Below are 23,140 nucleotides of genomic sequence, written 5' to 3' on the forward strand. Positions count from 1 at the left end.
GTTTGTAAAAAAAAACTCAAAATAAGATTACCGCTCAATATCTGTCAGCCTCTGTATAGATTCCTTGCGTAAGGCTGAAATGCGGTTAAAATTCAATATTTGATTAGATTTGAGTGTTCTTTTTGCGTTAATGTCTGGGAAAATATAGCTGCATCTCATAGTAGGCTTGCCTTTCCCCAGCATCTGTGTGGCATATTTTTGGCTTTGAAGGGATCTTGTACTGGCACACTTTAGAACATTAACTGGCCATCTGTTGGCATGAATACCAGCCTCTTCACCCTCTGCACCAGCATTCTGTGGGCGTCTGTTCCAGGGTTTAGGAAAGTCTTAATAACACCAGTCTATCCTGCAGAACCATGAAAATGTCCCAACAAGAATCCTCTCTGTTGAATAAAATTGTGAGCGTCACTTTAAATCCACATTGTACATGAATTCATTCTAAGAGGTTCTAGTAAAACAAGATTGTAGTTTATTTTCCAGTTACTCAGAAAATATACATTTCCTCTATGTATAAAATATATTAAATAATACATGAACAATAAGTTTTTTTGTTGTTGTCTTAATTCTATAGGAACAAATGATAGATTTGCCTCCCAAGACTACAGGCTACTGATGACTAGCACAATCACATCCAGGAACCTGTAGCATGATGTAACATATCTAATCACCAAGGAGGCTACAATACAGAATCACACACACTTGCACACACAAAAGCACACACACGTATAAACACACACACTCTAGTGCCTGTTGATTGAGGGAATGGATGAAAGATTCTTTTGTTGTTGGTAGGTCAACCCTATTGACTCTGAGATGTGTGAGTAAGGTCTATGGTTGGCTTTCCCACACTTTTTCTATCCATTCAGTGCTTAATAGTCTCAGTGAGGCGGGAACAATAGAAGTGTGCCGTGGGTGAAGAAGCTGTAGGATTGGGTTTCATTGCAATTATCTTACAGGAACATCTGTTTGGGCCAATAGGAATAACATATGTGTCTGTGGAATCATCGAGTGCTTTGATGTGCTTCACCTTTCCAATTAAAAAATGATCCAATCATACAAGAGATGACTTTGATGGGAGGGTTGAGAAAATTAATCTTACTATCTCACTTCAACACCTGGTCAAAATGAAATTAGATTATTTTCCCCTGCTCACTGATTTACAGTGAAGAGGATGATTACATGTCACTTTTACAAGAATGTAATTTCTTGGACAGTGCATCCTGATAAGAATCAGTTTATCTCAACTGAGCAGTCCGCGGCAGGTCCTCCATTAAGTTATTGATGCCTTTCCTATTGTTGTGGTGGGCGGCCCACTGGACTCAGAGTGTGGGAACCCCAGCCTAGCCTGGGCCACATGGCTTTGTGATGCTAATCTGATGCTATATAAAGGAGAGTGCTCCTCCACTAGCACCAGTCCTCTCTATATCCTAGGAGAAGCAGGCCTCCCAATCACACAAGCATGGCTCCTTGCTCCACCAACATCTCCTCTATCCACCATCTCAGGATCCGAGAAAAGGACAACCTCAGAGTAAGTTTAGTGTGTTATACAATTCCCTGTAGCCTATCAGCATCTGTATCTGGCCTGGATAAGGCTGTGTTTGTAGAACTGTGGACTGATTCACGTGTTTCTCCCCCAGTTAAGGAAACCCATCGTGGAGAAAATGCGCAGAGATCGTATCAACAGCTGCATCGAACAGCTGAAGCTCATTCTGGAGAAGGAGTTCCAAAAGACGGACCCCAACACCAAGCTGGAGAAAGCAGATATCCTGGAGATGACAGTGAGCTACCTGAAGCAGCAGCTGCAGCCTGCAGCAGGGCTGTCTCAGAGGGACTACAGTCAGGGCTACTCTCAGTGCTGGAGGGAGTCTCTGCACTTCCTCTCAGTCAGCTCCAAGACAGCAGGCTCCACCGCTGCACCTCTTCAACAGCTCCAGCAGCTGCCCCAGGCCCAGAGAGCCAGCAGCCCACAGCTCCTCTCCACCTCCCCTGTCTCCTCCAGTCTCAAGTCCACCACACTCCAAGACACCAAAGGGCCAGTCTGGAGGCCATGGTAGAGACATTGTAGACACCTGTCCAAAACCTGAGGGAGCTTGGACTGCCCCTCACTAAGTAGGAAATGTATTTCCAACCTGCCCATAGTTTATTGCTCTTAAAGTTTCATCATATTGATGAATATGTATTTGTTATAGATGTTTCACTCTGACTTTATCAGAGGGTAGAGGCCTTGAAAAAAATGCCCCAAAAATGAGTCTATGAGCTGCACTATCAATGTTTCCAAGATTCTTTAATGAAATAGAGAAGTCTATCATAAATGTGACAAATTGTATTTACAGTGTAAATTGACCTTTTTGTCTTTAATTGACGATATTAGGTTAAAAACATACCTTTTGCAAAGGCCAAGTGTTATAATTATCAGAAAAAAAAAAAATCCATGTTCTTTCTACATTTATTATCTCATGTTGCGATGGAATGGTCTAGGACTAGGTCACAACCTTTGTTCTTTTACTTTTGTGTGGCCACATAATCTAGCATTCATCTTGCATTCATCACTAAGCAGCTACACTTACTGAGGATAACCTACTGGAGTGTTTAGTTACATGAAAATACTTCTTCAATTAACTGTTGAAAACCAGGCCAGAAGTTTAAAGTTGTACGTTAATTGCAACAAGTATTCTTCACAAAAAGCCCATTTGGGTATAAGGGATTGTTTTCAACAGTAATACGTACAAAGTAGCCTACAATAAATAAGTCTCTGAATAGGAACAATTTCAATTATTTGAGCTTACAAAAAAGTCACTCTAAATTAAACAGAAGCACATCTAGAGGTAACTGAGTATAAGCTAGTGAGACAGTTTAAGTTGTGTATGTGGTGATAATTAAGCCATTATGAATTAAATGGCTTGCTTTAATTGTCACATGTTGAACAAAGTACTTTTCATTTGTAAACAAGTTTAAATGATTGTAGCTTTTACTGTGATGCAAATGTCACACATTGTTCTAAGCTTACATACAAATACAAAACATTAACACAAAAATAGAAGCATTACAGTGTAAATGTACCCACTCACACAAACACACACAACCCTCTGTTCTAAGTCACTTTATAAAAGATATATCAATCCATAACTTGAATAACTGGCATGGCTAATTCAAAACCAAAGAGAAATATTCTCAGAAAATCTGTGGCAGAAAATACAGTTCTAAAGTACTGTTATATCTACAAATTAAACAACAAACTCCACTGGAGTAAACAAGTATTTCACAATAGTTCAACATTTCACAGTGAAGATAACTCAAGAAAAAGTTCAATTCTTACAGTAAATGAAATGAAAAGCAAATATTGATCAACCAAATCACAGTAAAGCAATTTAGACATTTCACCCATGACTACCATTTCTACCTACATCGATCAAATCAATGTCCATCAATGTGATGAGAGAAATTATCCATAAATGAGCAGGTTGGAAATACATTTCCTACTTAGTGAGGGGCAGTCCAAGCTCCCTCAGGTTTTGGACAGGTGTCTACAATGTCTCTACCATGGCCTCCAGACTGGCCCTTTGGTGTCTTGGAGTGTGGTGGACTTGAGACTGGAGGAGACAGGGGAGGTGGAGAGGAGCTGTGGGCTGCTGGCTCTCTGGGCCTGGGGCAGCTGCTGGAGCTGTTGAAGAGGTGCAGCGGTGGAGCCTGCTGTCTTGGAGCTGACTGAGAGGAAGTGCAGAGACTCCCTCCAGCACTGAGAGTAGCCCTGACTGTAGTCCCTCTGAGACAGCCCTGCTGCAGGCTGCAGCTGCTGCTTCAGGTAGCTCACTGTCATCTCCAGGATATCTGCTTTCTCCAGCTTGGTGTTCGGGTCCGTCTTTTGGAACTCCTTCTCCAGAATGAGCTTCAGCTGTTCGATGCAGCTGTTGATACGATCTCTGCGCATTTTCTCCACGATGGGTTTCCTTAACTGGGGGAGAAACACGTGAATCAGTCCACAGTTCTACAGACACAGCCTTATCCAGGCCAGATACAGATGCTGATAGGCTACAGGGAATTGTATAACACACTAAACTTACTCTGAGGTTGTCCTTTTCTCGGATCCTGAGATGGTGGATAGAGGAGATGTTGGTGGAGCAAGGAGCCATGCTTGTGTGATTGGGAGGCCTGCTTCTCCTAGGATATAGAGAGGACTGGTGCTAGTGGAGGAGCACTCTCCTTTATATAGCATCAGATTAGCATCACAAAGCCATGTGGCCCAGGCTAGGCTGGGGTTCCCACACTCTGAGACCAGTGGGCCGCCCACCACAACAATAGGAAAGGCATCAATAACGTGCAGTACAGCAATGTTTTCCCAGGAGAAGGAGCAGATACAAATTACCATTTGAACTGGGTTATCACCTATTTTACTGTAGTTGATCAAATAGTCTCAATGCAAGTACGAGTCTTTACATTAAGTTAAAACTAGACACAGAAAATGAGGATCACTTCAAAGACAGTCATATTAAGCCATAAACAAATAAATCAAAGCAAAGCTTGTCTGCCAAATGGTACAGCTAGTGGTACCAATTAAGCTGTATGGTTCACACTTTGGGCCCTTTCATGTTTACATATTCAGCACAGCCTCTGTTTTCAAGGTCGATCCATTTCTATGAGGTACAGCTGAAATCAATCATCACTGAACCTTTGACACACGCCTGAATGCAAAATGGATATTTAACAATGGCTCCGGTATGTTTTTTTATAGGAATTTACCGTGTCCCTCTGGTGTGCTATAGGTTACTGTTGGCTTCCTGGTTTAAACATTATTCTTAAGATAGTTACTTTAGCACATCTGTTTCAGCGTCTTTAGGGCTGCCGTATTCCACTCGACCCTCGTGCTTCGAACGGGTATGAAACTACCAAGGTTGGCGTGTGGACTGGAAGTGAGGATCAAAGTCACCAAATGTGTCAAATGCTTGTATACACAGGCCAATTGGAAAATCAAATGTTATTATCCATTAAATTCACCTGAATCCCGAAGGAAATTCAAGAATTGAGCCGGTGCAAGAGGTAGGCCCAACATCACGTTGACAAAACATGAATTTAAAGGAATGCCATTCAGAGCACGCTTTATGCATGATCAACTAAGTGGATGTTCACAATGGTCTGTAAGCGCACAACATTTTCACTTGGTTCTGACAATTTGTTCGATTGTATACTGTAATTTGCTTTCGTTTGTTTCGTTGCATATCCCTGGGTACTGTTTAGGTGTGAAACTTTCCTGTCGGCACATGTTACATGTTGATGTGATGTGAGCGCGTGTAGCGAGACTTTCGAGCTGCGCTTGGAGGGAGATTTCACCCGTGTCACGTCGTGCGTCCCTCACACCCCGCGCACACTTCAGCCAGACAAGCGGTCTCCAATTCCACGTTGATTGACAGGCGAGTCATTTAACTATTATCTTCTAGATGCAGCCCCCGGCCTTCTTATTGGCCGCCAACTGTGGGAAAGTTCTCAACCTCACGAATATTTATGGCACCAACAGAAGTCCATCATTAGCCCTGTGTTAAAAGCTTACGTATCCTTACGTTTCATTCATTTGTTGCGTTTTTACAATTCTGTCAAGGCATTCAAAAGTATTTTCTGTAATATTATATAGGCCTAATCATAATATTAGTCAAATATCCATTCAAATACCACAAACACAATGAAGAGGTCTGCATATCAATAACATAACATGTTCTCAGACATGGCAAAGCCATAGTGACTTGGACAGTGCCATAACAAGACTTTCAGTGCAGATCCCAGATGTGTGTGTGTGTGTCAGGTGGGTACTATGAGTAGAGCTCTGTCTCTCTTTTCCCACCAGTCTGCCTCACCAGGGTAAATGAGCTACAAAAGCCAGGCCGCTCCCTCACTGGCCCATTGGGAATGTTAATTGATGCTTTGTTGCAGTACGAACAGAAACCCTATGTCACAGACCATCTGGAAAAAATCAAGTTAATGGGCCTTACACATTAGCAAAGAGATACACAGAATGTCTTGTGTTTTCACCCAGAAATTTTCTTTAAATGCATTGAATATTCTGTAAGGTTTTGAGTCTTTGTGATTGACAATGATGACACAGTACAACAAAAATCGGATCGACCAGGATCTAAGGATAGTTTGCCCATTGCTTGTTATCATTTTAGCAAAATGTTAAAAGTTATGATTAGTGTCTGGTAGTTCACCGACCACATCATCTGATTTGTGCTTTAGCTATACACTTTAATTTACGTGCTATTTTTTTGTTGCTGTGTGGTGCATGATGCTGGGGTTGCGGGAAAGTCCAGGACCTTTTGTCTCTAAGTGTGTGTGAAGAGACACCCACCCACACACAGACAGTGGGAGTCTGAATTCCTGCCATAAACTTTGCCTGGACTTGTGGCAGAGTGGAGCAGCTTCCCATAAGCTTCTCTCTCTGTGAGTGGGGTGTCTCCTGTTTCCCACACTCTCTGTCCATTCAGTGGCCTCGGAATGAGGACAATAGAAGTGTGTCTTGTTACACATCACATTAGCCACGGTGTTTGATCCCTCATTGGAGGGAGGGAGTGAGGGAGGGGCTGTGGACGCCGCCAGACCATCTGGAGGACCAGAGCCTGAGAAACTCTCCTGCATGCCTCTGCACTGTCGCATCAACTTCTGTCTTCTTGTATTGGGGGGGAAAAACTTTTGAAAGACTTCTGCTACACTTTGGGTACAATAGAGAAGCCAGGGAAATATCTGTGTGGCTCTGGACATGCAGGGGGGACAGGAAGTCAGTGCCAATAATGAACAACAATGCACTATTGCACATGTATGCACCTACCTTCTTATAATGAATGAAAGCAGTTTTGCAGAAATATCTGTTAATTTTATTGATAGTGTTTAATCAAGTTGAATGCTAAAAGTTCTGCAATAGTTTTTGATTTTCAAAAAATTATACTCTCACAAATGTTTTAAATTGTTGCACAGTGGTTAGCCATACATAGCTTGTGGGGATTACGGTAACTTGGTCATAACTCAAAGTATGTCTATTATTTGTGGAATTATTTTAGCCTGACAGTTTCCCCCTATATGAATATCTTCTGTCCCGGAGACAGTTTTGAGTGTCACTATATGTTGTATTGATTAGAATGTGATAGGAGCCTGTGATGGGTATTAAGATCAATGAGTGCCATGTGGTTAAAGGCATTTTGAAATATTGACTGTGGTTGCAATATGTAAAAGTGTGATCCTGACAGACAGAAGAAACAAGTTTTCAATTATATAACTTACTTGAAGTTTATTTATTTCCTTTTTCAAATGTTGAATTTGATCGAAGTCTTCTTTACATCAATTAAGATGCACCATTTTCTTTCACCAACAGCATTTGTTGAATATAAGTAAAAGCCCTTTATAAAAGGTATTCATTTTAAGTTACTACAAGTAACCTTTTAACATTTGCCTGTAACATTCAGGCTTAATGTCATCCATAACTATTCCATCAGTAACAAAGGTTGACAGAATAGTCACATATAATCATAAAATGATTTACAGGTAAAAGTAGATCCATTGGATCCATTTAGGGTATAATATCGATAAACAACACTAAACTGATATATTGCATCATTCAGTGACAAGTGGAATATCAATTATAAAACAAAGTTTGAATAAATCAAACACAGCAGAAATGTCACAGACATTCAGATATAGATGCAACCCAATATGGGCCATTATATTACATAAGTATTATCAGAACTTATTTCAGAGCCGCATTCTCTCTTTGTCATAAAACATAATACGCTCTTGTGAAAAGAGTAGTGTACATTTGTCATACAGCTTATGTATTCATACAGCTGGCTGATGTATTCAGAACAATCTGAATGATATAAGTCCTTTCAAAGGAATACTGGCACACCGTGCCATCTTCATCTTGATGAAACTATACGACGTAGAATCTCTTGCCAATGCAGAAGAAATGTCCTCCGTCACTCTGGTAATCACTGTCCAGACCTGTCATAGACTGGCCTGTGTAATTCTTTTGGACTTGACATGATAATGTATTTTCTCTACCAAGGCCTCCAGAGGGTGCTGTTGGTGGGTTTCACCCCCTTGGTGGTGGCCTGGTGTACTGGGGAGCCGGGCGGAGAGAGATGACTCAGGGCCTGGCTGGGTGCGCTGGATGACTGCACGCTCTGGAAGTGGCTCAGCAGTCTTCTGTGGGACTGGGTCCTGGCCTCGCTCTGGGACAGGAAGCTCAGTGCCTCCTTCACACAGTGGGAGTAGCCCTGGCTAGCCGCCACCAGGGGATCGCTCTCTGCTGGAGGATACTGCTGCTGCCGCCAGTGCTTCAGAAAATAGACAGCCATCTCCAAAATGTCAGCTTTCTCCTGTTTGGAGTCTGGTTGCTGTCTGAGGAACTCTGGACCCAGCAGAGACTTGAGCTGCTCGATGCTGGTGTTGATGCGATCCCTGCGCAGTTTCTCCACCATTGGCTTTCTCAGCTGGAGAGAGAAAAAAAGGTACGGTTAGTTCATTTGATCAGATTCATAGAAGTCTGAACATTATCTGAATTACATTGCAGTGCATCAAATGTCGTTTTGTCAGTATATACCTTGTGGGTGGAAGTCAGGTTCTCCTTAGAGTAGTTCATTTGTCCAAAAACAGTTGGTGCCATGGCTGTTGTGGTCAGTGTTAGCCTGAAGTCTCAGTAAGTGAAGAGCCAGTTAGAAGTGTGCTTGCCTCTCTCTACCTCTTCCCTCTATTTATACCCACAAATCTCCATATGAATGTGTGGGTCTTGGGCTTGTTGGAGTTTCTCACAGTCACCAGCCAATGGGAGAGCTGGGAAGGGCTATGAGGGAAGCAGGGCTGCCACATGCTCAATGAAGTGTTTATTTCCAAGGGGGACAATGAGTGTGCCTCCAGGGAGCAGGTGGAGGGATAGGCAGGGAGAGGGAGTTAGGGGAGTGGGGGCTGATTGGGCCTGGGAGATTGACCCAGAGCTTCTGTGTATCTGGGAAAGTGTTGACCCCAGAGGGTAGAGCGTCCCTGTCTGATGTCAGGATCACAGAATGTGATTGAGCACAAAGTGCTTCAGTGCAGGGCACACGTGGGTGGGAGTGAGCGGCCATGATTAAAACAGATGAGGGCTCTCACTGTGCTAACTGGCTAGCCAGCATGCGTACATTCTACAGTAGAACTTGGGGCTGTTTGTGTTTTTGGTTTACTTTTAAAGCTGGATTGGTGTTTAACTTGGAATAATTTGGGTTGTTATGTATGGGCTGAACATTGGTGGGGACACTGTTTTACCAAATCCTTAACAAATCATTTTACAAGTTTGCAGGTACTAGCTAGCATAGCTTCGACCACAACTATGGCATAGTCTCCATTCAAGACAAATGAATGTCCATAAGCTAGCAAGCAGACAATTCCGTAGTTGTGTTCCAGAGCTAGCAAAGGCTCGTAAACTTTAGAAACACTATAGAGCTACATTTTCAAAAATGATATAGCCTACAGGAGTGTATTTGTCATTTATTGTTCCCTCAATGTTAACCTCTACCTTACAGGAGTAGCCTGCCTTAAAGCCAATCATTAAATCACCTGACCACTGTTAGTTGACAGGCTGGTGGGTTACACATTGTGATCAGCGCTCTCCTGGCAATTAAGAGTAACACTGACCTTGAGTTAACCAATTGTGGAGCAGAAAATGTTAAAAGAATGAAGAAAAATATGTTTAGACTCGCAATTATTGGTGGGGAAAATTGCATGTTTCCTAACATTGGTGGGGACATGTCCCTACCGTCCCACCTTAAATTTACGCCGATGGGCTGACAGGATTTTGAAAAAATTGAAATATGACTCCCTATATTTGTTGCATAGTTCTCCCCATTTTTTGCATGTGTATTAAAGAGGATAGCAGCTATATAACATAGCAGTTATTCAACTGATGTCCCCACACACCAGCTCCAACCTGTGTTGACTTTTGAAAAGCTTAGAACAGGTGCCTATGCAGCACACTCACTCTCAACACACGCTCAGACTTCCGACACCATGCAGTCTCAACACACTCCACCCTACCCACACACACTCACACCCCCACACACACGCGCACACACACAGCTGGCCACCCTGCATGCCGCTGGCTGTGTCCCAGTCACACGATCCCTTCCTGCCTCAGTGGAACGTGGGAGCCGTCGTACTCCTGGGCTTCCCACACTTCAGTGTTAATGACACAGAGGCCGCACACACAAAGGAAGTGTGCCCCGTCGCACAAAGATCGAGTGACCACAGCCAACCCCCCCCTGCACTCCCTGTCTCTCTATCCCCTCTCCCCCTCCCTTCCCCTCCATAGGAACACAGTCCAGTCACCAGGGCTCCCAGGCTCACCAACTGGACAGATGGTGCTCCATTATTACCCATGAACCCTTGGAGATTCTTCCCAGTGAGAAAAGGGTTGTCTGAAATACAATCAGATAGTCAATAGCAAAAGTAAAAAAAAAGTAAAGTTGAAGATTTGTGTTGAAGAGTTTTACATGTTTATGCTGCTCTGATCTAAATGTGAGTTTTATGTGTATAAAGAGAAAGATGTGTGCCAAGATATGTAATTTTTTATTACAATATCTGCCAAACAATTATTCTGTACTTGATTAAAAAAAACACTTGTGGCTACTTCTATCATAATTGTTATTTACTTATATACGCTTATGATATTGCTGAACTTGATTTGTTTATGATATTTTTACTATACAAACTGTTTTCCCCAATCAATCTGTCAAATATGCTTAACATCTTCATCCACCACTGCTGAATGCTAGAGGAATTTTTGGGCCAAGTAAAACATTCTCAGACAGATGTTATTTTCCACGTTCCCACCACATATCACTGGTAGTCCCACAATGCCAAGAATGGGTCTCCAGCCATGGCACATCACTTGAGTGACGGGCACACTGAAAGAACCCCTCCCACCTGTTTGTTTGGATTGAGGCCATTGTATTTCATTAATTCCGCCGATTCATGCACATTCTATTGTCACAATGGAGCCCTGCGATTGGCCAGATACTGTGAGAACCGGCATCAAATTAAATCACTGAGTCAACTGCTATAAATACTGGGGGGACATCAAAAATGAAGCAGAAGTACTACCTTCAGTAAACTTGAACATTCTAAATTTTCCAAGTTGGTGAAGTAGTTGAAGGCCACATCACGTTCATAATGAGGGATCAGCAGACAAGGTAAGACGGCAGATAAGATGGATGGTAGATGGTTTAGTCAATCTCTGTATGTAAACCTCCTTGTTGCAGAGATGTTAAGGGGCAGATTAACTTATGTTTTCCTCCTTTTCACCAGCTTGTGTAAGCTCATGAGCCTGGAGAGGAAGTGCACTGATGGTGTGGACAGACTCCGCACAGTGATTGAGAGCCAGCTCCACAACGGGGTCTCCAGCGCTGATGTGTGGGACAAGACTGTCTCCTTCTTCTCAGTCAAGAGGGCTGTGCTCTTTCACAATGGCTACTCCAAGCACTCCAGGGAAACCCTGCGCTTGTTCCCTTCTCCTGCTGAGGATGTGGCACCACTCTGGATGCAGTAGGCCTGGAATCTAAGAGACCAAAAGAGACTGGTTAGAGAAGCCTTCAAGTTAGAAGGTGGAAGGTTGCACTTAAGCCAAACTGATCTTTGTCTGTACAAGCTCAGGGGCACTGAAGATGTGGACTCGGGTGAAAATGTGGAATAAGAAATATTTTAGAGAAGAATGGAAATCGTTTTATCCAGCTAGATTTCTTGTAATAGTCTTTTGTAAAGACAGGGATTTTAATCTATTCTTTTACCGTCCAAACTGTGATTTGAGTTGGTCCATTAATGGACCACGAAATGTGCATTTTATGCCTTAACAAAAGCATTTAATTGCTTTAGTATTCCTTGTAGAGAGGGTCACTTTATGACCACTCTGAGGATAGTGTTGAAAATGAAAGCCATATTCCTTTATGCAAAGGAAACCTGTTTTTATGCCAATGCATATGTTGAAGTAAATATAGTAGAGTATCAGATGATGTAAGTGAGCAGTACAGCATTTTTGTTATAAAAATTGAAAATAAATGCTTGATAAAAATGAATTTGTTTTGTGGTTGTTGACTTTATGAATAACCAATTGAACACTGTCTTTTGCCATAGGCTGCACCTTGTATTTCGAATGTATTAATTGCTTTTTTGTCTTAGCGGTATCTCAGAATGTCACCGGCCACCTTTACTGGTTGAAACATAAACATACTGGTGTATTTGAACTTAACCTAAGTTATCATAGTAGCCTACAAGTTTGCATGGTGCATTTCCAGCATAAATAGTTTATATTAATTTTACAACCATTGTTGTACATATTTGTTGTTGTACAATACTTTATTTTCTACATAATACTGGCCAGAAATAAATGTATATATTTAAAAATCATCAGTGACCAGCTCCTAGTTCCTCCTCTGTCTGGTGGGAGGGGCTGCTGGGGCAGCGTTTAGGAGGGCTACAGCAGGAGCTGGAGTCTCCTTCAGCCCCACTGGCTGATCTCTTCTGCCCCCTGCTGCAAGGAGCCTTGTCTGACACCCCAATGTGCTTCCTCCCCCTTGGCTTCTTCTCTTGGAGGGTCTCAGGGTCCTTGAAGGCCTTGATCCTGAGGACCCACCCAGGTTTCTTCTGTTGACTCACTGTCTGAGGAGCAGGTCTATCCTGTAGACTGGAGACCGCTTTCTGAGGTGAGCAGGGACCAGGAACTCTCCTCAGGATCATCTTAAGGGCAGTAGGGTTTGAGGGGTCCACACACAGGATGGACTCCCAGATTTCAGCCCTAGCCCTAGGGACAGACTTTGGCCACAGGTCAGCAGCAACAGCAAGGGGGGCAGCTTTGGTCCTGGCACCCGCATGTAGAGCAATGGGCGGGCTGTTAACCTTGGTATCCATGGAAGTCTCTGGTTCAGTTGATATCTTGAGAAGTACAGTAGATGTAGTGCATGTACATTTTAACTAATGGATTAATTAACTCAAACCAGTATACCCACTACTCAAATTCCCCTCACCTTTTGCCTTTCCATTGTAGATTGATGACAAATGTTCTCGAAACTGGTAATTTCGTAAAATATGTTAAAGTGTTAATATTGGATTTTAGTCGTCGTGTAATCTAAGAACTGTTTGTTGTTAGCGCGTTTCTATACTCATACACGATGGAACTCATAGAATTACGATGCGTTAAGTCCATTGTTAGGGGTGCATGATTCTAATACCTATTATTACATTTAGCGCCTTTATATTTGGATGCAACGTGTCAGCGAAATTCGATAATATCCTCGTTATAATTTCAACCCTCCAACAAAAAATAACGTAGTTAAATACATTATTTTTAACGAGTTTTTCCGCTATCCGTTGTTGCTATTTTTGTTTTAGCCCAATATATATTAAATGTAGGCCTATCTGCTTCTGGTTTGAGTTAATAAGTCCATAAGTTAAAATGTACATGCACTACATCTACTGTACTTCTCAAGACATCAACTGAACTGGTCTGGACTTCCATGCATACCAAGGTTAACAGCCCGCCCATGGTTGCCAAGATCAAAGCTGCCCGCCTTGCTGTTGCTGCTGACCTGTGGCCAAAGTCTGTCCCTAGGGCTAGAGCTGAAATCTGGGAGTCCATCCTGTGTGTGGACCCCTCAAACCCACTGCCCTCAAGATGATCCTGAGGAGAGTTCCTGGTCCCTGCTCACCTCAGAAAGCGGTCTCCAGTCTACAGGATAGACCTGCTCCTCAGACAGTGAGTCAACAGAAGAAACCTGGGTGGGTCCTCAGGATCAAGGCCTTCAAGGACCCTGAGACCCTCAAAGAGAAGAAGCCAAGGGGGAGGAAGCACATTGGGGTGTCAGACAAGGCTCCTTGCAGCAGGGGGCAGAAGAGATCAGCCAGTGGGGCTGAAGGAGACTCCAGCTCCTGCTGTAGCCCTCCTAAACGCTGCCCCAGCAGCCCCTCCCACCAGACAGAGGAGGAACTAGGAGCTGGTCACTGACGATTTTACTCAAATCTCTCGTACATATAACTGGCTAATAAACATTTACATTTTAAATGTACATTTCAATTGAAAGTGTTTGTTTCACTCGACTTGCTGTTAAATAAGAAGTCAGTCATCACCATGCTGTTCAAACAATCTGCCCCCTACAGTCTCGTATCGCCCTCTTTTTTAGTCCACGGTTCGAAATGCTAGTAGGCGTTTATGATCTGGACGCATAACTTTGAGACCACTTCATCAAACAAAAAAATATAAACATAATGTGAACGTATGCTTCGTGAATGGAAGGTGAGAGTGCAAGCAGAGAAAATACCGTTGTTGCAACGATGGACAGCACAGTGGTTTAGCACCCTGGACAGCGATCACCGTAAATCACTTAAACGCCGTGCAGAGAACGTGGTTGCGCTCGACTTCAACAACACGCGAAGCGCGCTCACCGACTTTCTATCAGTTCAACTATTGGGCGGACACAGTAGGCTGAATTTCCCGCTTTGTCTCAACATCATCCATACTTCGCCGATTCCCATCACAGCACAATATAGCGGTAAGGTTATTATTTGCACTAAAATAAACATGTATTAACTGTTTTCAGTAGGCATTATGCGTTAGCTTCCCGTCTTTTAATATATTATATTATTATTTAAATGCCCATAAAGACAGGATGCCGTCCCGGATTAATCGGGAATTGGAGCATATAGGATGCAATTATTCCATGACGTAATTTTACAAATTTGCCTGTGTTAAATATTTAAAACAAAATCCACAGAGGATTTTTTCATATTTTTTTGCCGTATTTTAATATACTGTTTGTGCTGATACCTTTTTGATATGAAAGGTTTGACTCTTAAATAACTACAACTACTGAAAAACATTTGTCTCTGAAAATAGTTGCCTACATGTATATATTGAATGTACAATGTATCAAATTTAATTTACTGCACAATCCAAAAAAAGAAAGAAAGAAAAGCCCACAGGGAACAGTTCTATGGGGACATACATTAATCATGCTGATGTTTACACTCTGATTAGAATAGTGAGTTTTTCCATTTCATCATTTGATTCCATACTTTTTGAAAGGAAGTTACTATACAACAGGTCAACACATCCTAAATTATTTTCCAAAATGCTGGATTTAATGTTCTATGATACATTACGATACAATAATCTGCACTAAACTTGAGCATAGGCACAAGGCCAGAGGAAGTAAATTCAAGCTTTGATATATTGTTGTTGTGTCAAATCCCCATTTAACCATCCCATTCGGCACATATATTGTAGATGCTTTATGAAAAATAATTACCCCCCCCCCCCCCTTAAGAGACTACCATCTCTATGCTTACAGAGTTTGTAGCACGTTGACATATTATTGTAGCATGTCATTGTTAACAATCGTCTTTAGATTTCGTATTAGGCCACAGTCTGTATCAATATGTGGTACAGTCTTATTTTATTTAAAGGAATATGTTTAATTTAAGCTCAGTATTTTTAAGCTCCCTGGATTCTGTAAATTTGCCATGCCTGTCTCCTCCTCTACTACACACAGCTCTGAAAAATGGAAATCTACTAAAACATTTTTAATTTTTAATCCATGTATCAGAATCCAAATGGATGGCTCCTCATGGTAGCTTACTTCTTCACGGTTAAAATGGAAATAGATTATAAGAACAGAAAATAAAGAACGTATAACACCAACTAAAGCTAAAATGTTACCCTGGTTAATGCTCTCCCACTGCAACCCTGTCTTTTTTCTCTGAAAGGTTTCACCAAAATCAGATGGCTTTGTTTTGGATGTGTGTGACCCAAGCCTGGGTCCTGGCTATGCTGCTTGTGTCTCACACTGGGGAGTCTGGAGCTATGCTATCCTACCCTGGCTGTGCCACCCCTCTTCCAGGCGCCCAGCTGAGACCACACCAGGAGAGGCACGTAGTCAGGCTTAAGGGCCGGATGGGTGTCGTAGACCACCTCCGCAAATGTCCTCTCCTGGCAGTAGGCTTGCCAGAAGATGATGGACAGGTATTCAGGGGCCAACATTCTGTCCAATTAGAGAAGAGGAGCAGCACAGGTAAGAGCAGAGGAAGAATTAATACACCTAATCACAAGCAATAAACACATTCAACGTTCCCATTCTCTCCACAGATGAGAACGGCAGTGACATCACAGAGATGGGGAACCTAACCAACCCCATAAAGACTATGGAGACATGCCAGCACCATCTAGACTGCCCTCCTGGTCAGTTTCTCTTTCCTCATCCATGCACTCGAAAGTCTAATGTTCAAGTAGTAAAAATCGTTTAGAAGGCTATAAGTTTTCTTCTTCCTTTCTGAAGGCAACTGCTGTGACCTGAGACAGCACAAATGCAGGCCTCACAATCGTGGTCTCAACAACAAGTGCTATGATGACTGCATGTGTGAAGAAGGTAAACATCATTTTGGCTCAGAGAAGCATTTTATCAGAGACACCATTTTGTATTTTAGTGGAAGTAATGTACACTGCTTCTGTGTGTGTCCAGGACTCCGCTGTTATGGCAGACCCCACCCTCACCGTGGAGTGAGCCGTCGGAGGGGGCGTTGTGTGGAGACAGACTCTGGAAACAGGAAAAGTGGTGCTTTTATCACAATATGAAATGTGGAGATTTCACCACAGGACCAGCACTCATCCTCAGTTCAGTCTGACACATATTTTGCATACTGAACATATCGTTTGAATGAATCCGTCATTGTTATGAAGTCTTTTTGTGTATTGTTGAAGATCAAATGTATGCAGGTGGAAGTCAATTGTCCATTAAGTAGAAGGCAAGGATTTTCCACATTGTGGTTCTACTCACGTCTTTCGGATGGTGTCTGTGAGGGAAGCAGATTCTCTCACCATGTTCTTAAAAAGACAAACATCAAAGCACCACACTGAATGCTGACTGTACATTCATGTAATTTACATTTAGTTAATGTAAATGAAGCTAATCCTACAGCAAGGAAGGACTTGTTTTCACTTGTTTTCAAAATGCTATATGAGTGGAAGAAAAATAATTAAGTGTGAATTATGTCGTTTTAAGAGGATGCCTATGTAGCTTAATATATTAAACTTTGTGAATAGAAATTGTTTCATATATTTCTCCAGTTTTCATGGACATAGTAAACCTTGTGTCTCCATGCCTTTCCACTACCAACAGTCATGTTTATGAGTTTATTTACGTGTAAAAGTGTTTTGAGAATTGAATCCAATTTGAAAACGTTGTTTGTAATGATGTTTATTGAATACCAGTGTTTTGCGATTATACTGTAAAGTCCCCCTCTGACATGATACAAAACAAAGAACATTGAAAGCAATAAAACAAGAAAGAGGACTATGAGGACTAACTAGAGTGATGTCTCCATATTCAGATCCATTGTCCAACATCAAAGGAAAACAAGCTGGTGTATGGGGACTACTTAAACCCTTTCTGATTATTGGGGATTACATACAGTTTGCCTGGAGACACAACTCTTAATCACACCCCACCAGCCATGGGAGGATCCAGTATAATGTCACCAGCAGTAGCTACTAAAAAGATCTCGAGAGTGGATTAGCCTTTTATCTGTTGAATGTGCCTATGTGGAAATATAATTAATCTTGTTTACAAGAGAAAAGCAGACATGGATGACGTTATAAATGTGTGAAAGATGCAGAACTGTGTACATGTTGTTTGTTATATGACCCTACAGTCCATGAACAAGTACTTTTTAAAGGATATATTGAAATCTTCCAGAGGTTGTAGAGGCACTGGTGCCGCAAGCTCTCTCTCCCTCCACAGCTATCCTCCTGAGTGTAATGCTGACACTAACTAATGCAGTGAGTTAGGAATGTAGGACAGACTGGAGAACAGGGAAAAGGTAAAGGGGAGAGGGGTGAGATCCAAGGACATTCCGTTGTGAAGGAATACACATTTATGTAGCTTACTTTTTATAACAGCACTACTGCCAGCCATGGTTCCAGCAAACAGATGCTATGAACTATACTATCAAGGTAACTGGAAGTGGAACTGTTAATAAATCATATTCCTACCTTTCCTTGTTTGCTTGGTCATAGCAATGCTAGGACACTTAGTTATTCAGAAAGCTTTGTCTAATTTCATATCTGGACTGTGATATTACTACAAATAGAATTGAACATGCTTCAGAATATTAAACGTTCTGTTATTGTTGAACCAAAGACCAGACCAGCTATCAGCTGACTGACCAGCTGTCTCAAAGCTACCATACATGAGGAGTTACAATAGACTCATAGTTAACTTCTGCCTTTATTTTTGACACATCAGATTAAAGGTATACACACATTTGTCAAACCTGCCCAGCGACTCTCTTTGTTGTGACATAGTCATGTCGTGTTTTCCTGATCTTTGGTCAAGTTGAACGACTCTGTTCAGTTGATAGTTCCACCTCAACTGACAGGTTAGGTATGATTCTCTCAGGGCCTAAGGCAGAGCATTTTGTAAAGCTAAAGACAAAAGCCTAAAACAGTGGTCTGATATACATACAAATTATTATCAGGTAGTAAATCCTCCATGAAGAATCACACTGCAACTACCATTTATTTGCAATGAACTGTAATCTAACCCCCTTTGTTTTTTCCCTACATTGACCCTCCATAGCGATGTCATAACAAGGATATCCTCTAAACTTGTCGGTTGGATCTACATACCTGTCATGCCGGTGATCATAGTTGAAATTCTTGTTGCGACAAATACTAAGAGGTTTAACGTCACCTGACTCCTACAATCCACAGCACTCAAAGAGGGATATAAGTATACAACGGTGAATTAGGATAAAAATGTACTACTCTGGCATATTGAGAAAACACATCTTTACCTAATCAGGTAGTTAAATGTACTTTAGAACAAGAACAACAAAGAGCACATAGTTTTGTTCTAAATGAACTATTTTCTCACTTCCTGGAAGGACCAAATATGTCTTCATTAGAACTTAAATCATATATACGACACCCCACGTTGTAAATCACAACGTGTTAAAATGTTAATGACAGTGCAAAAGCAATTCCTCAACCTAGGAATCCCAGACAACAAAACAAGGTCTAGCTGTTATGACCAGAAGGAGGGGCGGGTGGGGTTGATGAAGGGGAGGGTGGGGTGGGGGGACATGTCCAACTGGTTATTATGCATGGGGAAGTGACATACCTTTGCTATCTCACTCCACCCTTTACCGGCTATAAAGGAAGACTGATAAGACACACTCCACACAACCCAGCCTCTTCCTTCAGCCAGGCCAGCACAGCAGAAGGACATCCACACCATAGCATGATGAGTCAGAAGAACACCAGGCACAGCAGCCCTGGGCGGTATAAGGCAGGGTCTTTCAGCAGCAGGTCCATGGGCTCCTACAGCAGACCCCAGGCCAGCACTGGCCCTTACATGGGGGCTGCCATTACACCAGTGTCTGTTAACAAGAGTCTGCTGGCACCTCTCAACGTGTCCATCGACCCCACCATCCAGGCTGTCCGCATCCAGGAGAAGGACCAGATCAAGAGCCTTAACAACCGATTTGTTTCCTACATTGATAAGGTAAGACCCTTGTCTCATTTTTTGCTCCTACTGATACTTTTGAGACTTTTGAGACTAAAAAGCTACAATTAAAACCCACAACCATGGATTTGATTTAACACTACATCCATAATAGTGGCATAGCGGTACTAACATCCCCTTGTAGTCTAACCCTGTATTTCGTTCTCTCTCGCCCTCTCACTGACACAAAGGTGAGATTGCTGGAGCAACAAAATAAGATGCTGGAGACCAAATGGAATCTGCTGAACGGCCAGACGACAGACCCCTCTAAGATTGAGCCCTTGTTCAACAACTACATTGCCAACCTGCGTAGGCAACTGCAGCAGACAGAGAATGACAAGGACAGACTGATTGTGGAGAGCAACACGATGCACAAGGCTGTGGAAGACTACAAGTCCAAGTAGGGGCCCAGCACTATCGTATAAGGAAATATCATGTACAGAAAACAAAACTGGTTTCATTCATTCACTTTCGCATTCAAATGTAACCAGTCCAACAACCCTGGATCTTCTATGGTTCATGTCATCCTAACATGTTCCCCTGCCTCCAGGTTTGAGCAAGAGATCCACAAGAGGAATACATCTGAGAATGAATTTGTCCTGCTGAAGAAGGTGAGCAGCTACATTCCCCTCAGGTAACACCTGGGTCTGTGTTGATCCTGGTTACAGGAATCTCACCCCTAACCTGAGTAGATTTATGAAAGCACAACAAAGATCACAATCTGCTATGTTTGAATATTTGTAGCCAACATCCTTGCACACATTTTTTTCAAGCTTCTCCTGGGAGGTGACCTAAATATTTGTATGTCCATTAGAAACTTGTGTGGGTGCATACAGCAGGCAGAGAAATCTTCTTGTGTTGTCTGGTACATAGGATGTGGACAGTGGCTATATGTCCCGTGTGGATCTTGAGGAGAAGGTGGCTGGTCTGGCGGATGAGATCAACTTCCTCAAGACTCTGTATGATGAGGTAAAACACCATATTAGACTCCAATATATATTGAACAACAAAGAGTAACACTACAAAGAGTTCCAAATGGGAAACATTTCATTTAAACTCCGGTGAAGACTTTCATTAGCCATTCATTGTGTTCTGTTCTTTGTCTTGCTCTCCAGGAGCTGCGGGAGCTGCAGGCCAGCATGCAGGACACCTCAGTCGTGGTCCAGATGGACAACTCCCGGGCCCTGAACATGGACCAGATTATCAGTGATGTTAGAGCTCAGTATGAGGACATTGCAGCACACAGCCGAGAGGAGACTGAGGCCTGGTACAAGACCAAGGTAAGAGATGCTCAGGGCTCCAAAGAGAGCTGAAGATGTATACAGGGGCTAATATGATGCATATAAGGGCTATCTTACATTTAGACATTTAGTCATTTAGCAGACGCTCTTATCCAGAGCAACTTACAGTAAGTACAGGGACATTCCCCCGAGGCAAGCAGGGTGAAGTGCCTTGCCCAAGGACACAACATCATTTAGCACGGCCAGGAATCGAACTGGCAACCTTTAGATTACTAGCCGATTCCCTAACCGCTCAGCCACCTGACTCCCACACATGATGTCAATCTTAGCATTGACATCATGATTGACATCATGTGTGGGTTAAGGTACAGCATGTGATGTTAAATAAACCAATATACCTAAATGCATCTCGGTTCAGTTTATCAGAACGCCTGAAGCTGTTGTGGAAAGTGAAACCGTTCATTGTGATGTAACTCTTTTCTTCTTCTCTGGTAAAAACAGTTTGAACAGATTTCTTCCCAAGCTGACCAATATGGGAACGAATTGCGTGCCACCAAGGCAGAGATTGCAGACTTGAACCGCCAGATTGCCCGGCTGCAAAATGACATTGCTTCAGTGAAGGGACAGGTGAGTGACCAACTAGAACAATTCGACAGGATATTGCCATAGAAAACCATTATGGATATCAACAGTGTTGGGGAAGCTTCTACTAAACTGCAATTATTTAAAATAAGCTGAATTGAAAAGACAACACAAAACAGAAAACTTAGAAGAATTATGTTTCTTCACATCAAAACACATTTTTAAGTTGAGTGAGCCATCACACTAAACTGAATGGAATCAATCATACAGTCAGGAAGTCTGGACTATAGAACACATTTCACAACCCACTGTCAGTAATTACATTGCACCTACTAAACATAACAAGAGACTGAGAAATTCCAAGGGTGGTGGGTGTGAAGGCGATAATTTCATCTGACTATGGAATGTTCATCATGCAAGATCATCACTCAAACCATAGGGGATCATTTTGTTGATCGAGCTTCAAGGCCTGCCATGTCCCGGTTCTCTGTAACATCAACAGTACTCATGTGTCCTCCCTCCCACCCATGTAGTGCACCAACCTGGAGGACCAGATTGCTGAAGCAGAAGATCGTGGTGAGATGGCGGTGAAAGATGCCAGGGGCCGCATCAGAGATCTGGAGCTGGCTCTGAAGAGGACCAAGCAGGAAATGGCCAAGCAACTGAGAGAGTACCAGGACTTGATGAATATCAAACTGGCCCTGGACATTGAGATCTCTACCTACAGGAAACTGCTGGAGGGAGAGGAGGACAGGTGAGATTTCAGACAGTTAGCTAGAGACACGGAGAGGAATCGCATTCATGATGGACAAAATACAGTTACACCCATCATCCACAGTTGGTTAAACACACCATTCAGCTGAGTTTACCAACAAGCTTTGAGCACTTCATCAGTTGTGAAACAACAGCAATCAGTTGGGCAGTTTTTCTACCAATGTGGATACATCTAAATAGCAGTTGGGCATGGCTGACGTCACATACACAGCAGAACACTGCTCTGCCAGGGAAGGGAGCTGTGTATGATTTTATCCAACTGTTTCTTCTTCATTTACTACAGAATTGGCCAACAGTCTGTCCTCAGCATCCAATCAGTACCCAACCACAGTAAGTATAACAATACTCCCCCCAAATAAATAATTGGATTCTTAGCCATTTAAGATCATAGGTACTTTTTGGTTAAACAGCAACACATCTGTCTGTTCTCCTGGGGAATGGGGGGTGTATTTATGTCCTCCTGACATGGTCTTGTTCTTGCCCCTAGGCCCCAAGGTGGTGACCTACCAGCAGAGCAGCAAGCACCCTGTCCTCGTCAAGACAGTGGAGACACAAAACAGATCATTCACCTAAATTAGAACAACTGATGAAGCCTTATGATGCCAAAATATACCACAAGTAAAATTAAAATAAATACTAAATAAGCTCATGGTGGACACTATTCATTGAGCTTTATTTATGTATTAGTAAAACTTCATTTAAGTAAATCTGTAACTGTAAAAAACCTTAAACATAATGATGAAATCTATTCACAACTGTCTGTCTTCACTATTGTTAGTAGTAACAGTGTCTGTAGTGCAATGTTCTCAACATTCTAATAAAAATAACCAAGATATGAACTGTAATTTATGTACTTTTATTCTTGTTTCCCACACATTCTCAAGAGCATTAGAGCAATTTACTGATAATTGCATCATGTCAATACAGTACATACCCAGTCTCACAGTAGAAGTAAGACCGCAGCAGACCAGAAACCTAGATTATGATAAC

General features: G+C 42.3%; 5 protein-coding genes and 1 long non-coding RNA gene across 7 annotated transcripts; 4 read left to right on the forward strand and 2 right to left on the reverse strand.

The window, feature by feature from the left end:
- The first annotated feature begins 1,459 nt into the window (after positions 1-1,459).
- On the forward strand, positions 1,460-2,127 carry LOC146251975 (transcription factor HES-5-like). Of its 2 annotated transcripts, XM_084680797.1 has the most exons (3): positions 1,460-1,528; positions 1,638-1,898; positions 1,953-2,127. In XM_084680797.1, the coding sequence occupies exons 1-3, from the start codon at positions 1,460-1,462 to the stop codon at positions 2,052-2,054; spliced, it is 432 nt and encodes a 143-aa protein (XP_084536923.1). In that variant the 3' UTR covers positions 2,055-2,127. The 2 variants fall into 2 exon arrangements, with proteins under 2 accessions (XP_084536923.1, XP_084536922.1); XM_084680796.1 differs by having other exon boundaries at positions 1,638-2,127.
- An 807-nt stretch (positions 2,128-2,934) lies between these two features.
- LOC146251976 (transcription factor HES-5-like) lies at positions 2,935-4,891 on the reverse strand. Its single transcript, XM_084680730.1, has 3 exons — positions 4,807-4,891; positions 4,062-4,158; positions 2,935-3,952 (listed from the first exon to the last, which is right to left on the reverse strand). Exons 2-3 carry the CDS (start codon positions 4,128-4,130, stop codon positions 3,536-3,538), a joined length of 486 nt encoding a protein of 161 aa, XP_084536856.1. The 5' UTR covers positions 4,131-4,158; positions 4,807-4,891; the 3' UTR covers positions 2,935-3,535.
- A 2,392-nt stretch (positions 4,892-7,283) lies between these two features.
- On the reverse strand, positions 7,284-8,789 carry LOC146251977 (transcription factor HES-5-like). Its single transcript, XM_084680098.1, has 2 exons — positions 8,579-8,789; positions 7,284-8,468 (listed from the first exon to the last, which is right to left on the reverse strand). Exons 1-2 carry the CDS (start codon positions 8,639-8,641, stop codon positions 8,034-8,036), a joined length of 498 nt encoding a protein of 165 aa, XP_084536224.1. The 5' UTR covers positions 8,642-8,789; the 3' UTR covers positions 7,284-8,033.
- On the forward strand, positions 8,096-12,053 carry LOC146251978 (uncharacterized). The gene is made up of 3 exons (XR_014732054.1): positions 8,096-8,486; positions 10,319-11,198; positions 11,314-12,053. It is a non-coding gene; the product is annotated as an uncharacterized LOC146251978 (long non-coding RNA).
- A 2,355-nt stretch (positions 12,054-14,408) lies between these two features.
- On the forward strand, positions 14,409-17,355 carry draxinb (dorsal inhibitory axon guidance protein b). Its single transcript, XM_084680029.1, has 5 exons — positions 14,409-14,546; positions 15,760-16,064; positions 16,139-16,231; positions 16,329-16,418; positions 16,512-17,355. Exons 2-5 carry the CDS (start codon positions 15,776-15,778, stop codon positions 16,622-16,624), a joined length of 585 nt encoding a protein of 194 aa, XP_084536155.1. The 5' UTR covers positions 14,409-14,546; positions 15,760-15,775; the 3' UTR covers positions 16,625-17,355.
- Positions 17,356-19,246: 1,891 nt separating this feature from the next.
- Positions 19,247-22,995, forward strand: LOC146251980 (keratin, type II cytoskeletal 8-like). Its single transcript, XM_084680028.1, has 9 exons — positions 19,247-19,553; positions 19,745-19,953; positions 20,104-20,164; positions 20,427-20,522; positions 20,669-20,833; positions 21,296-21,421; positions 21,910-22,130; positions 22,434-22,480; positions 22,638-22,995. Exons 1-9 carry the CDS (start codon positions 19,290-19,292, stop codon positions 22,721-22,723), a joined length of 1,275 nt encoding a protein of 424 aa, XP_084536154.1. The 5' UTR covers positions 19,247-19,289; the 3' UTR covers positions 22,724-22,995.
- The last annotated feature ends 145 nt before the right edge of the window (positions 22,996-23,140 follow it).

The sequence above is a fragment of the Hypomesus nipponensis genome, chromosome 18 (genome assembly GCF_054491055.1).
Source record: "Hypomesus nipponensis isolate SF chromosome 18, ASM5449105v1, whole genome shotgun sequence".
Lineage (NCBI taxonomy): Eukaryota > Metazoa > Chordata > Actinopteri > Osmeriformes > Osmeridae > Hypomesus > Hypomesus nipponensis.